This window comes from Periplaneta americana, chromosome 17, assembly GCF_040183065.1.
Source record: "Periplaneta americana isolate PAMFEO1 chromosome 17, P.americana_PAMFEO1_priV1, whole genome shotgun sequence".
Lineage (NCBI taxonomy): Eukaryota > Metazoa > Arthropoda > Insecta > Blattodea > Blattidae > Periplaneta > Periplaneta americana.
Genome location: NC_091133.1, coordinates 8420459 through 8438203, shown reverse-complemented (window position 1 = coordinate 8438203; position 17745 = coordinate 8420459). Strand labels below are relative to the sequence as shown.

The 17745-nt window shown below is 37.5% G+C and overlaps 1 protein-coding gene across 1 annotated transcript in view; it reads left to right on the top strand.

Annotated features, from left to right (window-relative positions):
* The window catches only part of LOC138693388 (zinc finger protein 493-like), a 63319-nt gene that overhangs the window by 31657 nt on the left and 13917 nt on the right, over positions 1-17745 (top strand). Inside the window, exons 6-7 of the mRNA XM_069817310.1 lie at positions 846-890; positions 15357-15451. Of these exons, the coding sequence (XP_069673411.1) occupies positions 846-890; positions 15357-15451 (140 nt within the window). The remainder of the gene's footprint in view (positions 1-845; positions 891-15356; positions 15452-17745) is intronic.

Here is a 17745-nt window from a genome sequence, read left to right as displayed (position 1 = left end):
GGCGGCGGGTTCCTTAAAAGCCATTTGTAAGTAACAGGTTAATCCGCAGGCCTATTAGATATTTGCAAGTTGTGCAAGAAAAATCGCACATTTGTACTAATCATGTATTGTGACTGCTGTGTGCTTTAGTAAAAAGCATAACACTTCAAGGTCAATATATTTTTAAAAAAGAAAGGGATAAGTTAGGCCTACTTACAAATGATTAAATTATGAAGTCAGGGAAATGGAAGATAATACAGTACCTTTATTCATTGGCATAATAATAATAATAATAATAATAATAATAATAAATGAATACGTGAAAAGGGTAGACTACAGTGTTCATGTAAAATATATTAATTTTCTTTAATTATTTCCGAAAAGGTACGGTGTATAAATTGAACAACAGAAAGGTAGTACCTTAGTTTATAATATGTAATATCTTTTAATATGAAGAATGACAGCCTTTTATTGTAATATAATTGAGACGTAGAGGTTTGGAAATTATGTCTATTGTCCATAAAATATTGTGCGAAGCATTTAATAAGCAGTGGTGCGTCCTTGAAATGTCCCAAATGTCGACGTAATTTAAGTGTTCTGTTATGAATATTTAGTATAGAACAGCTCTCCGAGCGGCGAAATTGGCATTACGAGGGAACCACTTCAGACCCGTATTTCAAGCGCTGGGCGCCAGCTTATATAATCTCGTAAGCAACGGTTTTTATAATAATAAGAAGAAAAGCGCACAATGTGCAACGGTTTTTATAGCGTATTATTTTTCAATTCCTGCGATCACGGCATCCTAGATGGTAGCAAAAGTTGTTCCCCTGCTATCGTGTAACCTACATTCTGTATGTGGTAGTGAGGAAATGGCAAATGTTACTTGATTTTCATTTTAATGCTTCATAGAGGTAAGTCTTCGTCTGTGCATATCGTCAGTTTCTGCCTTCAGTGTATTTTTCATTCTAGTAATACTGAATTGTCCATTGCATATCCATTACAACACAAATATTCATTTGATAGGCATATTACAGTACTTTGTTAGGTGTAGAGTGCCTACCTGCGGCGGAATTCCGCTAAGCGTACTGAAATTTGAGGCTTAGGGAGACGTAGCGGCGATAATCTAAATACTTATGAAATGTAGCGAAATTAAAAAAAATTAACGATAGAAGCTTAAATTTGTATAATTCGCTTAAAATTCCCAAATCAATTTAATTCGATTTTCTGTAAGATTTTGCGTAACAAAAATGTTCTCTAAGAGACTGTGCTAATCCTTATAACTACAGATGGATATTTTTCCGGACTGTAACCTTCCATTGTAAGTGCTTTACTGAGAATTAAATTAAATCATCGGCCACTGAACGAATATTGCATACTTCTATCATTGCCAATGTGGCGCTATAAACGCATTATTAATACTTTTATCACAGCCATAACACATTCCTATTCTTATTGTATTCTTACGTACATATAACAATACACATACATACATAACTTACATACATACATACATACATACAGTCCACACCTGTGGAGTAACGGTTAGCGCGTCTAGCCGCGAAACCAGGTGGCCCGGGTTCGATTCCCGGTCGGGGCAAGTTACCTGGTTGAGGTTTTTTCCGGGGTTTTCCCTCAACCCAATATGAGCAAATGCTGAGTAACTTTCGGTGTTGGACCCCGGACTCATTTCACCGGCATTATCACCTTCATCTCATTCAGACGCTAAATAACCTAAGCTGTTGATAAAGCGTCGTAAAATAACCAACTAAAATAAAAAAATACATACATACATACATACTACAGATGGGTTGGAGTCGTTCATTGATGCGAGCTAGCTCTTTGACTCCCGCTCCTTTTGAGGAGTCGTTCAAAAGAGCGGAGCTGTACAGTGCCCTCCCTCTTTCTCAATCAGCTCGCTCCTAGTGATCACTCCACGCTTCACCACCGCACCGCTCCGACTCTTCTCCCTTAACTGCAGAGCGGGTGTTAACTGTATGATATAGTACACACGCTTCTCAATAGATGCCATTGCAGTACACATTCCAATTTGTATCGGTCTGTGAATGCGGAGTACACGTGCAGTAAATACACAGCTGCTGAACACATGGGACAAAATGCAACACTTCGTTTTCGTAAATAAAGTCATAAAGACACGGCAACCAACTCTTAAAGTTCAACATGACATTTTTAAACATGTTTATAATTTATGTTCCCCCATAGTACGTAGTAAATAATTATTAAAATCATTAACTTTTCGTTTTACTTTCCTTAATATAAAACTGCAATAATAATTACATGATAATTTCAAAAATATTAAAAAAGATATGCGTATATATTTATATATTGGCAGTAGTGAAACCTCAAACCTTCACAAGGCCTCAGCAAAATGTTAGTAATTTTCTGATATTTGAAATGTTCGGTAGTGTGTGAAGTGTATGTGCGGCTTAACAATGGCTTTGAGGCAGAAAAAAAGAAGTGAGATCTGGAACTTTTTTTTACAGATTTAGGCGACGGAAAAGCGAAATGCAGCTTTTGCTCTAAGCAAATTTCGTACAAAAGCGGCAGCACATTTAATATAGCCCGTCACGTTCGAAATTTGCATCCATCTAATGCGTTAACAATAGAACGTTTAACGCCTGCCAGTCTTCCGTCAGACGAAAACCCAGACGATCCACCACCAGCTCCAGAGACATCAAACAATGAAGGCTCCTCAACTTCGCAGCAGAGGAACTCTACTTCGCATCAGAGAGGAACAACACGCCGCAGTCAGACTTCCATCGGGTCATTTTTGCGTAAGCCTCTTTCTAACCAAAGGACCCAAGAAATAGATTTATTAGTTTTGGAAACAATTGTTGAAAATTATTTACCTTTCCAAATTGTTGAGAGCCAAAAATTTAGAAAATTGATTCAGAAACTAAACAGTGCTTATAAACTCCCCACAAGAAAAACCCTTGCCAATGTAATTCTTCCTCAGTTATATAATATGACAAGGGAAAAAGTTAAAGTGCAGTTGGAGTTTGCAGAATATGTTACCATAACAACAGACGGCTGTACCTCCATTAAAAATGAGTCCTATCTGTCAGTGACTGCTCACTACATTAAGGACGTGCAGATGGAGTCATACTTATTAGAGTGAATCTCGTTTTAATCGTGATAACGTTCTTTAGTTCTTTTAAGCATTCTGATTATTGTATTATGTCTCTGTTCTGTAAAGAATTTTAGATAAGGGCGCAGTCCACACTTGTGGAGTAACGGTCAGCGCGTCTGGCTGCGAAACCAGGTGGCCCGGGTTCGAATCTCGGTCGGGGCAAGTTACCTGGTTGAGGTTTTTTCCGGGGTTTTCCCTCAACCTTATACGAGCAAATGCTGGGTAACTTTCAGTGCTGGACCCCGGACTCATTTCACCGGCATTATCACCTTCATATCATTCAGACGCTAAATAACCTAGATGTTGATCCAGAGTCGTAAAAAACCCAATAAGGGCGCAAATAGCCATAGTTGCTGACGCGCCCTTTTTAAACCCCACTAACTAACTAACTACTTGTTAGAGTGTTATAAGTATGACGCCAAGCACACTGCACAAAACCTGGCAGACGAGCTGAAACGCGTCACTCGAGAATGGGGAATTCAACAAAAGAATGTGTGTGTGGTGAGTGACAATGCGGCCAATATTGTAGCGGCAATAAGGCTGATGGGTTAGAAACACATACCATGTTTCGCCCACAATTTGAATCTAGTTGTGGCCTTCATTGCATTCACGATATTTCAGCTAAAATAAAAAGAACAGTGGAGTTCTTTAAACGTAGTCCACAGGTTGCCACAAAACTTAAAGAAATGCAGGATCAATTGGGCGAGCCTGTACTGAGTTTGAAGTAGGATGTTGTTACGAGGTGGAACTCCACCTTGTACATGTTTCAACGTATTTTAGAGGTACAGCGGTCCCTAATTTCAACTGTAGCACTGAATTACTCGGATCTGCCGCAAATATCGAATGACGACGTCAATAAGATCACACAATTATGTGAAGTACTTAAAGTATTTAAGCTGACAACAGAAGAAATGAGCAGCGAGAAGCAAGTTACTGCTTCAAAAGTGATACTGCTTAGCCAGTCACTGAAACGGTGGTGCAGTTCATTTGTCCACAACGCTGCGATTGCTGAGGATGTCAGGCAGATGGCTGAGATCATGGAAGCCCTGAACATCAGATTCCGGAACATAGAGGACAGTGCTCTGTTCGCAGAGGCCACGATATTAGATCCGCGCTTCAAATCGCACGGGTTTAAGGACAAAAGGTGTTTCGAGAAGTATAAACAAGCTCTAATAGCCTTCTGTAAAAAAACACCAACCATCACAGAGATCTGACGTTACTCCTCCACCGCCACCAATTTCGGAAATGGAATCGATTGTCTGGGGCGAATTCGACGAAACTGTCTCTAGTTTCGTAAGAAATCCTCACCCGAAATCGGCTGCCATTATTGAGGTTGATAAGTTCCTGCGAGAACCAGTGTTACCGAGAAAAGAAAATCCACTTGTTTGGTGGTCAGAAAGAAGGCAAATGTATCCTTCACTATATAATTTGGTGAAGAAGCGCTTGTGCGTAGTGGCGACTTCCACTCCGTGTGAGAGAGTTTTCTCGAAAGCAGGGCATACTGTTACTGAGAAAAGAAATCGTCTCACAGGGAAACGCGTTTCTCAGATTTTGTTTCTAAACGCAAATTTGAGGGACTAAACAATAGGAACTAATGTAAATTGTGTACGAGTGTAAATAGTGTGAATAGATCAATCAAATTAACAAAAGTGTAAAAAGTGCTACGTAACAAATATGACTAATGTGCAGACATGACAATGTGAACAAAAACTGTGGGCCTACTTTAAACACATCTGCCAAGCCGAGGAACTGCCCAGCTGGTCTTGGATAAGGAGGTAAGTCTCCATGTCATCCCAGAGGGAGAGAGCCTATTTACATTACTTACGGTATTTTACGAACTAGTAACAGTCGTAAAGTATCGGTATGTAGTATAAACAGATCAATTAAAAACAGTTCTGAAAGTGTTGGTAAAGTAGTATAAATGAGTAAATAGCAATTATGAAAGTGTACAATGCTACATAAAAAACGGCTAATGTGCAAACATGATCTATTTAAACGTGTCTGTATTGAAGTGTAATTTAAACATCGCACCTCTCAATCTGTGTCATTGAGCATGACCACACTGACAGACGTGCTGCGTATCGTTGTGATCAGGGATTGTATACAGCTGTAATGGAGCGCTGTGCTGTTGTGGAGAGAGCAGATCGTTGGGAGTGACCATTAGCAAGAGAGCGAGGTGAAGTTGCTTTGCTCTCCCAAGAGTAGGGAGCGAAATGTAATGAACGACTCGCTCTTTTGTAAGGAGCGAGCGGAGAGCCGCTCCAGAGTGTGAGTCCTTCATTCGAAACGACTCGCTCATGAGCGACCCATCACTAATACATACATACATAGTATGTGTGGAATTATCACTACATTAACACATTTAATATATCACAAAACATACACTGAACAAACTAAATTTACGAAAGTCGCCATATTTTTTCTTCCTGGCATTACGATCCACTCCCACTAGATGGTCCCCGACACGAGTATCAGGATTGACAATGCATGCAAACGAAATGATACTAAACGTGAGGAGGTGTCCACACCTGTGGAGTAACGGTCAGCGCGTCTGGCCGCGAAACCAGGTGGCCCGGGTTCGAATCCCGGTCGGGACAAGTTACCTGGTTGAGGTTTTTCCTGGGGTTTTCCCTCAACCCAATACGAGCAAATGTTGGGTAACTTTCGGTGTTGGACCCCGGACTCTTTTCACCGGCATTATCACCTTCATTTCATCCAGACGCTAAATAACCTAGATGTTGATACAGCGTCGTAAAATAACCCAATAAAATAAATAAACGTGAGGAATGTTACTACAGGTATGTAGTATTATGTGACAGATTAGATTAGAATAGGTGTGTATTATGTGACATTTTAGGTTAGGTTTGATTGGGTGTATCGTATTATGCGAGAGGTTAGGTTAGGTTTGATTAGGTGTGTATTATTATTATTATTATTATTATTATTGTTATTATTATGTTGGCGACACTGAAACCCACTGTCACAGTAACCGAAAAATGGTTGTACGTGCACGACGATTTTCGTATATAAGGTATGTATTTAGGGCGGGTTGGGTGCATATAGCTCTCCCAGTGATCACATCAATTTTTACTAATCGATATTATAAATTCAAGACTTTTCAGGGTATTTGATCAAATTCCTATAGTGCCTGGGACATAAGTAACCTTCACCCAAAAATACATACATACAGGTGGCTCACTTAACTCTTTCACCTTCGATAGTGTATGAGATATTTCAGATACACATAAATAGATAATTACAAGTTAAATTACATCGAAGGGGAGATCTGATACATGTAATGTATTTTTTGTACATTAAATAATTTTTCAAATATACTTGGACTTCTCCAAATGGATTGACACATAGCCAGATAGATCACATCTTGATAGATAAAAGAAGACATACTAGTATAGTAGACATTGGAACCTTCAGGGGGACAGACTGCAATTCTGACCATTATTTGGTAATTGGAGAGCTAAGAGAAAGAATATCAGTAGTCAAGCGAGTAGAGCAACAAGTTAATATTAGAAGATTCAATATTCCGAAATTAAAGAACAAGGAAACTAAGCAACATTATCAGGTCGAAATTTGAAATAGATTTGCTATATTAGCAAGTTCCGACGAAGTTGAGGAAAAGTCAGATGTTAATAGCATGTGGGAAAATATCCGAGATAGTATCAAAATTGCAGCTGAACAGAGCATAGGTTATTATGAAACTAAGAAAAAGAAACCGTGGTTTGATGAAGATTGTTGCATGGTAGTAGAAAGAAGGAAACAGGCAAAATTGAAATTCTTGCAGGATCAAGTTGAGGTGAATAGATATAATTATTTCAATAAAAGACGGGAAGCAAATTGTACACTTAGGAATAAAAAGAAAGATTACTTGCAGGAAAAACTGAATAAGGTAGAAAGAAATAGTAAAAATAAAAACATTAGAGATTTATATAAGGGCATAAAGGAATTCTAGATTGGATATCAGACAAGGGTAAACGTGATCAAGGATGAGAATGGTGACTTGCTTGCAGACTCTCATTCAATCCTGACAGATGGAAAAACTATTTTGGGCAACTACTAAATATACATAGGCCAGATAGAAATCATCGGGACGAAATTGAAATAAAAACTGCTGAGCCATTTATACCCGAACCCACACTTTCTACAATCGAAATTACGATAGAAAATCTGAAAAATTATAAGTCTCCACGTATCGATCAAATTCCAGCAGAATTAATACAAGAGAGTGGAAGCACATTATCTAACGAAATTTATAAGCTTATACATGTTATTTGGGAAAAGGAAATTCTATCAGAACAATGGAAGGAGTCCATAATCGTACCTATCTTTAAGAAGGGGGACAAGACTAACTGTAGTAACTTTCGAGGAATATCACTTTTGTTGTCGTACAATATTTTGTCCAGTATTCGTTTGAGGAGATTAACTCCATATATAGATGAAATTATTGGGTATCATCAGTGTGATTTTAGGCGTAATGGATCAACTTTGATTAGATATTTTGTATTCGACAGATAATGGAGAAAAATGGGAGTATAAGGATACAGTGCATCAGTTATTCATAGATTTCAAAAAGGCATATGACTCGGTTAAGAGAGAAGTTTTATATGATATTCTTATTGAATTTGGTATTCCCACGACACTAGTTCGATTAATTAAAATGTGTCTGCCAGTACAGCAGAGTCAATTTTTGTCAGATGCGTTTCCAATTCACTGTGGGCTAATGCAAGGAGATGCACTGTCACCTTTACTTTTTAACTTTGTCCAAGATAACAGAGAGGGTTTGGAATTGAACGGGTTACTTCGCTGCTTGTCTATGCAGATGGCATGTATATATTAGGAGAAAATCCACAAACGATTAGGGAAAAGACGGGAATTTTACTTGAAACAAGTAAAGAGATAGGTTTGGAAGTAAATCCAGAAAAGACAAAGTATATGATTATGTCATGTGACGAGAATATTGTACGAAATGAAAATATAAAAATTGGAAATTTATCTTTCGAAGAGTTGGAAAAATTCAAATACCTGAGTGCAAGAGTAACAAATGAAGAGTCCACTGCAAGAATGATGGATGTCATTTAGAATACATTTTTCAGGAGAAGCAATTGAAAGTTTGAAATGCTGAACTGTGATTTTCCAATCATTACTGGACAATGACTCTCAGTGTTAATGCCATATAACTCTCTATGTACATTCTATATGTCTTAAGCTATGCACTGACAGTCTCGGTTCATTTTCGACAAGAAAGTGACATCCATCATTCTTGCAGTGGATTCTTCAAATATAAATGATACTCGGCAGGAAATTAAACACAGAATAAATATGGGAAATGCCTGTTATTATGCGGTTGAGAAGCTTATATCATCCAGTCTGCTATCAAAAATTCTGAAAGTTAGAATTTTGTAAAACAGTTATATTACCGGTTGTTCTTTATGGTTGTGAAACTTGGACTCTCACTTAGAGAGAGGAACATAGGTTAAGGGTGTCTGAGAATAAGGTGCTTAGGAAAATATTTGCTATTGACAATTACATATACATATGCAAGTAATCACCCAATGGTATTGCATTTTATCATAAATGTTAAAATTGAACACAGAATGAAATGTGAAACAATTACATATACTATTGACTCTTCATGTGGGAAGTATTATGTTCCATATATTGCATAAGTTGAAACAAGCAAGTTACGAACATGCTTGATGCAAAGTAATTGCTGTGTTTTGAGAAGAAGAAGGACCCATTTAACCTACATCACCTTTTCAAAATGAAAATACTTAACAAAGTTATGCTCGCATAAAAAAAAAAAAAAAAAAAAAAAAAAAAAAAAAAAAAAAAAAAAAAAAAAGAAAGAAAATAATTCTTGAATAAAAATAAAATGTTTGCGTTCTGTAAATAAAAATTTGAATGGCAACAGCTTTATTTTTATTCTCTTACGTTTGCAAGGTAAAACTAAAAAATGTGAGAACATAGCAAAGCTAGACCTATTATAGAAAAACAGACATGATGCTTAAAATTTGGGGGAAACGAAAAATTTCGAAAATATGCAAGTTATTATTATCATTATCATTGTTATTATTATTATTGATTTTATTTTTAATATAAATAAAACCTATACCACTTTAGGGATAAATTCGGACAAAATAATGCCATATTCGTTTTCTGTTAACCCAAAAATCCCCAGATATCGACTTTCGTCGAGATCGGGCGACATGTAGAGATTAACCTTCATTTTACAATTTAAATCTCTATGTCGGCTAGATCAGAATACTTGAGTGAATTCTTAAAACCGTCAACTCCTTTCTCTCTCTTCTCTCTGCTCCGTTAGGGGATAAAAAGTACCCTCAAATGTTATTTGAAGGGAGGACTTGAAGTTGAATTTTTTTTATATTCCTTATGCGTTTTAGAAGTAATTCTGAGAGATGAGATGAATAGTCTAACGATTAGAGTAACCCAGTTTTATAAAGTAGCTTTTGTTTAAAATTTAAAGGCTGCATATCTGCTGGTTCAAATAGTAAATCAGGCCCATAATCATTTTGATATCAGTACTATCTGCCATTTTCTATCACTTGTTCGTATTTCGTAAAACTCCTTTTTTGACTAAGGATTAATAGGAACCTACACACAGGGTTTAAGGAGTTTTAATTTTAAGGTGATTAGTCAGTCAATCTGTTAGTTATAGAATAGTTTTTTATTACGTAAATTGTCTTTTTGCTTTATAGTAACGAAAAAAAGATTATGCAGTGGGGACTGAAATTATCTCGAAAACGGTGTGCCAGGAACTGGTCCCTTTTCATATGCATGCACATGTATAGGCTACTATAATATTTGCTTAGTTTTTGGAGGTGACTGTCGAGAGTCCACTAGAATACTCGGACCTGCATGTTTACTCTTATGTTCTACCCATCCAGCAGTGACAGAGATAACAACTGATCTTGCAGTGGTGAGTAACTCGCTCTCGAGTTCAGATTAACAAAATCTATCTTCCCACTATACGTAGGCTAACCAACGGCCCAAACCTAACCTGTCACAGATTCGTATATGCAAGGTTTATAAGCACTATTTAAGCCTAATGTTTTTATAGCCTCAAAATTGTTTTGAAGAATATTACATTTTAGTAAATCAAATATTTATTTCTTGGCGACGCGGCCATTTTTGAACAAAATGGATGTTTAAGGGCTGCAAAATGAATACAACAGCATAACTACACACAGACAAATTTATAACAGTGTTACAGTAGAACCACAGTCCAGTACATAGTCATGAAACTTGAGGTGATTTTTTGCATTTCTCGCGATACAATGCTAGGAACAATAGACGGTATGATAGTAGCGATCCTAGTGGCTAGCAACTAAAGTTCAACTGCTATTGGATGCATATTTCTTACGTAGGCCTATTGAGCTTCGTGACTATGCACTAGACTGTGGTAAAACCTCTATTGTCCGTAGTAATGAAGGGTTCATCGAACAAATCTTTCAATTCGTACCAAAAAAGATTTTCGTAAATTTAGTGAATAATATTTACACTTTCGTAATTTTCTATTATAGTCTTGTATTTAACAAGCTAGGTAGTGGATAAGAAGTTCGCTTATTTAAATCTGGTTGTCAACGACGAGTTTTTAAGGGCAAAGAAACTCCTTGTAATGGCTGTCATGTGAAAATACGTGTATGAATAGTAGAGGTTTCGTGTTGTAGATTTACATACTATATACATTCTAATCCCGTATTCTGATGCGAGATGAGCTACAGTTTGTCTTTCCACAAACAACTCATTTATGCTTCTTTATCGGTACTTTAGCACAACAAGATTTCTTTTGACGCACGTAGAAGACATTTTATGTCGAAATTATACAGTACCGGTACGACAAGTCGAACAGTAGACCATACTGTGTAAGGAAAAAGGCTTGTAATTGCACTCTCTAGAAAAAAATAACATGCTAATACAATGCACAGTATTTCATATATTTCTGCAGGAAAAAAGCGAGAGACAGACAAATAATCCATCAATCGGTTACTGGTAATGGACTGACAGATAATTGGGATTCAACTCTACATCAGTTTTTTTTTTTTTAAATCTACCTTCAAAATATACAAAATAGTGTAAACACTCATATATAAACACACATGCCCTCAACACACAAACAAATGTTTTACAAGAACACAAAATACCTTTAGTATGAGTCTACTGATTGGCCCAAAAATTTTTAGATAAACTCCTTTCTTCTTTCAAATCGAACAAGACATTGAACGTCTCCTAGCTCTTCAAGAGAGTGAGTCTGGAGCTTGATTACACACATTACCATCTCCTCACATCGGCACTCTAATAGATAGTACATCCTTTAAAATCGCAATGGCTCTACACCTTGGTTGTAAACTCTGCCAGCCACACCAATGTATTTGCGTAGGAATTGCTGATATTTACTGCCATCATACACTCAGCTGTGCGAGGAGCAAGGGTCACATTCCCAGACATACATCACTCAATGATATCATTAAAAGATCTCTGACTCCTTGTGGCATTCCGTCCGTTTTGGAACCATAAGGTATTAGTCGCGCGGATGGTAAATGACCCAATGGTCTCACCTTAATTCCATACATGATCTAGAGGAAAATCTTTAATTTTGGACTCCACTTGCGTTGACACTCTAGTTCCATCACACTTGCCAAATACCTCCAGACGCACAGCATCTGCTGCTGAATTAGCCGTGAAGAAACAGTCAATAAATATGTTCATCTTTTAGACAATTATATCTTTATCCCCTTTCCTGTGGAGACGTTCGGTCCTTGGAGTCATGACGCTAAAGTTTTGATATCTCAAATCGGCCAGATTTTGATCTCCATTACTGATGATCGCCTTATACTACTTAATTGCATCAACGCTTAAGTATTGCTATTCAACGCGGAAATGTAATCCAGCCCTTTGGACGAACTCTTTCTTCTGTAAAATTTATTAAGTGTTATGTGTGTAAATATTTGTATTTATTATGAATTTAATATTAGCACATCTTATAACATTGTATTAAATCAGTCTATTTTGTATTGTCAGTCTGTTAAACATTATGTTACATATTCAATTTATTAAATTTATTGTTATAGGAACATGCTCATATGTTTATCGCAGCATTAATTTTTGTGTATTCTTTATTCAAATCCGTGTTTATGACTGTATTATGTGCATTGTGTTCATTTAACACCTAATACCTTAGGTATTCCACTATATATTGTACGCGAAACTTATCTGGGCAGTTAAAAGAGCGAGGTGCAGGGAGCAGAGAGGTAGCTTCTAGTGGTAGCGGGGCAGGAGAGGGGAGAACAGTCTACGAGACAGGTAAAATACATTTGCTTGCTTACTGCGAAAGATACCTAGGCAACAGGGGCGATTTCTAAGGGTATGCTATGCTTGCTGCGCAAGCTCAATATTTTCGTAGAATGTGTATTTCTCAAAATGGGATTATGTACATTAAAATTTATTTTGATTTTTGGAATACTGTATAGGTGTAATACCATCCGCAGGCTGCACATCGCAAGTATCGCAACGCTTGCTCGTTTCTTGGAGCTACAGGAAAGACCTAGAAATAGCGAGAATATGATGCGCGCGCAAGTGCCTTCCTCCTTAGTCCGTCCTAGGCGCACATGCTTCTGTTATGTGTTGTTTGAAGCTCTGATCCGAGAGCTACACCAACGACTATTTACCGTTACACAGAGCAGTATTGACAGCGGGAATGTGCTGTGATTTGGAGTGCAATGTAATTGTATGAGCTGAATGCATGTGTTAGCTGCTGCATGTATTATTAATTCTTAAACACTAAATTGAAATATTGCAATGAGTTCGGAATTGTGTCATTGAAACCTTATTATTAAATCCATTTTCCCGAAGGACTATTCAAGAGAAGACAGACGTTGTAGGGAATATGTGCGCTCGTTCAGTGCAGCTCAATACAACAATATGCATTGGTTGGCAGGGTCGAAAAAACTAAATAAACTGTTTTGTTGGCCATATTTGTTATATTATATCGAACTCCTACATCTGATAAGGAATATGATCCATGACTCATAATGATTTCATAATTATAAAATAAATTATTTATGTGGGTCTGATTATTTTTATTAATTATGAATTATTATATCCTCCCATCTACCCCTATGAATAAAAGAGCAAGCCTAACTTTCGTGACTAGCATTCGCCCCTGCTAGGCAAGAATAAAGAAGTGTATATAGTATTTGTGGACCTAGAAAAGGCGTTTCACAGAGTGGATTGAAATAAACTGATGGGGATCCTAAAGAAAAATGGCGTGGATTGAAAAGAGAGGAGACTGTTCAGTAACCTTTATAAGAAACGAGTCAAAGTCAGGATATGAGAAGAAATGTCAGAAGGAAGTGAAACAGGGAGAGGAGTACAAGGATATCATTTATCACCTACCCTGTTCAACATCTACTTGGAGGATTTAGCAAAGAACTGTTTTCAGAACATTAGAGGAGTGATAGTAGGAGGAAGAAGAATAACTTCTATAAGATTTGCTGACAATATGGCGTTGTTAACAGAAGAGGAGACGATAGTGAAGGATATATGCTACCGGAGCTAAATGACAGTAATGAGCAGTATGGAATGAAGATAAATGCCAACAGTGTTAATGTTAATGTTATGTTTTATTTAATGACGCTCGCAACTGCCGAGGTTATATCAGCGTCGCTGGTGTGCCGGAATTTTGTCCCGCAGGTGTTCTTTTACATGCCAGTAAATCTACTGGCATGAGCCTGTCGCATTTAAGCACACTTAAATGCCATCTACCTGGCCCGGGATCGAACCCGCAACCTCGGGCATAGAAGGCCAGCGCTATAGCAACTCCGCCAACCAGGCCGACTATATGCCAGCAAGACGAAAACCAGGGTCATAGGAAGAAGAATAAAGAAGGTAAACTTGCAAATTTTAAATGAAGCAGTAGAGCAAGTGGACAGCTTCAGATACTTTGGGGGTGTACTATAAGCAGTAACATGAGCTGATACCAAGAAATCAAACGGAGAATAGCAGCGGCCAAGGAAGCTTTTAATAGAAAAGGAGCATCTTCTGCGGAACTCTGGAAAAAGAAGTAAGGAAGATACTACTGCTTTGTGTATAGTGTTGCATTGTATGAGCAGAAGCATGGACATTACGACGAAGTGAAGAGAAGCGACTAGAAACATTTGAAATGTGGATATGGATAAGGGTGATATGTGAAGTGGACAGAGTAAAAAAACGAAGCTGTGTTGGAAAGAGTGGATGAAGAAAGAATGATGCTGAAACTGATTAGAAAGAGGAAAAAGAATTGGCTGGGTCACTGGGTCAGAAAAAACTGAAATATGCACTGGAAGGAATAGTGAACGGGAGAAGAGTTCGGGACAAAAAAGATATCAGATGATAGACGACATTAAGATGTTTGGATCATATGAAGAGACAAACAGGAAGGCAGAAATAGGAGAGACTGGAGAATGCTGGGTTTACAGTGAAAGATCTACCCTTGAGCAGAACACTATGAATGAATGTACACAGACGAAGAATGCGATTTATTTATGTTTTTGTGGATCCATACATCTTCACCTACTATATCGAATGAAATGCACTGAAAATAAATACCGAACAATGTTTTTCTAACTGTACGTACAATTGCAGCATCGACGGTCAGGTAGCTAGCAGTTGGCTACGAGGCAACGAGAGAGCACTAGGGGCGCAGCTGCCTAGATAAGTTGCGCGAACAGTAAAGTCATAAACAAAGTGCCTAAAGAGTTTATATATGTTTATAATTATGGAATCTTATTCTGTATATCAGAAATGGATTTCATACCGACAAACTCAGTAGACTAATACTAAAGCTATTTTGTGTTCTTGTATAGCATTTCATCAGTTCATAAGGAATTCGGAAGTTCCATCAAAGAATGTACTACATATATATTATATTGTAAACATTGTGAATAAATTTGTGTGAAACTTAGGTATTACCCCACACTACAGAGTTTCTCGGTCTCATCTCACTTAAATAATCCCATCAACTAACCCTCTAAAGTAGTCTTATAACTCGGCTTAAAGTCACTTAGCTATTCCCTCATTTAACTCAACTAACCCATAGAGAAACTTAAATTGAACGTCATTTCCGTGTGTGGTGTGGAGTGATATCGAAGATTGGCCTAAATTTGTTTCATCGTCTTACATTCTACAGATGTGTCATTCATTTAAATGTATGTTTCAGTTGTGATGGATATCAAGGAGGAACTCGAGGATGATCCATTGGCTATGCATTCGAGTGATGACACTGATAGAGATGAGAAGAAGCCATTGTCAGAGGTAGGGGAGACTGGTTGAGGTTTTTCCCGGGGGTTTTCCCTCAACCCAATATATATATATATATATATATATATATCCTGTCGTGAAACTCATAGATTTGATATAGACCCAATAAATAATTGCTCTATGGCTTATTAAAATCAAAGTGATAGCACGCTGGGCTGTGGAAGTACGATGTCTGGTATATAGATAGGTCGGTGAGTTACCGTGTTTAGAAAATTTTGACTGATGAACTTCGTAAGGAGCTGAGTTCATGGAGAGTATTGGACTGACATATGTGAAGGTGGTCATATTAAGGATCCGTTACGAAGTACTTTGAGGAAGGAGCTTATGCCTTAAGAATAAATTTTATGCAGATTTTGAGAGAAATTGTCGGTTCAAATGAGACAAACTTGCAGTTAAATTTGTAATTAGTGCGATGAACATGATTGCAGTACTAAATAGAGAACCCAAGAGTGTTGGCAGTGTTCTGAAGATTTGGCCAGTAGTTCAGTAGTTCCTCTGCTTTACTGCAAACACTTTTTTTCCCTGTAGAGGGCACTTTCAAGACATGCAGTAATTGTTGAGTCGTCCTGATGATGTACATAAATATTTTTATGAGCATTTGTTATTGATTTATTCAATTTAATTTACCCTTTTATCATTTATTCAGTCCACACCTATGGAGTAACGGTTAGCGGGCCTGGCCGCGAAACTAAATGGCCCAGGTTCGAATCCCAGTCGGAATAAGTTACTTGTTTGAGGTTTTTCTTTTCCAAAGCAGTAACTTTCAGTGCTGGACCCCGGACTCATTTCACTGGCATTATCACCTTCATTTCATTCAGACGCTAAATAACCTAAGATGTTGATAAAGCGTCATAAAATAATCTACTAAAATTAAAAATTACAATTATTTATTTACGTATTGTTTCTTTTTACTCACCCAATTACATTATCAATACTTTAGGCATTCCTTAGAATAACACCTTAGTGTATAAGATGAAGGATGGGTAGACTGGAGAAAAATTGTCTCCGGCACTGGGACCTAAACCTGGGTTTTCAGATTCACATGCTGACGCTTTATCCACTAAGCCACACCGGACTGCAGTTCCAATGCCAAATTGAATGCCTCTTATTTTAAGTTCTGTCAGTTTCCCTTTAGAGGCCTGACCTCATGGCGCATTGTCCAACATACTATGCACTGAGGTGCACTCATTATGAGTGACTAAGTGGCCGGGATCTGACGGAATAAGCGTCTTCTTGAATGACTAGGTGATTACTTACACGCATCATATTACTATGATGTATCGAAGTACATATGTTTCTGTGCAGGAATATGATACACATAAGTAATCACTTAGTGATTCAAGGCAGCGCTTATTCCGTCGGATTCCAGTCACTTAGTCACTCGTATTGATGCACATCTGTACATAGTATGTTGGACATTGCGCCACCGTCACATATTCTGTGACACAGTACATGAGGATAGGTCACCAAAGAGAAACTGAGAGGGATTCAACCCGGCATCAGAACGGGAATCTAGTGTGGCTTAGTAGATAAAGCATCAGCATGTAGAGCGGAAAACCTGGGTTTGGGTCCTGGTGCCGGAAAGAATTTTTTCTGCATAATACCCATCCTTCATCATATGGTAACGCAGAATTCCTGCACGGAAATATCATATGTACTTCGGTACGTCATAGTAATTTAATGTATAAGGTTATTCAAAAGTAAGTTCCCATTTTGAAACAGCTCTATCTTCTGTACATATCAGCAGTTAGTTTCATGTAGAAGGTGTGGGTTTTTTTTTTATCAATGCATGTTTCGTTGTTATGGTAATTGTATCATGTTCGTATAAACAACAATTGTAGTTCAGAATACAGACCACTTGTAGGAGAGTAATTTTAATAATTTTTACATTGGTTTTACCAACGAGCTAGAAGTAAGAATATAGAGTGGCGATCACGCCGCCATCTTTGAAACTTTTGAACTTATATCCGCCATGTTTTAACTGGTCAACAAGTGGGCGTGGTTCCAATAGGATAATACGAAAAGTGACTGTATAGAATATGTTGCATTTTGTAAGTCTTATTTTATATAGCATTAACCTATATATTCCAATTTACTAACATTTCTTTATTTTAACAGCTGTCAGGAAACCCATGCAGCAACAGTTTATTCCACACATCTTGCGTTAACATGGAAACTTAAAGATGTGGATACAAGTGGGCGTGGTTCCTATAGGATAAGGCTGAAAGGACTGTATATAATGTGTTGCATCTTGTGAATTTTATTTTATATTGCATCAACTCATATAT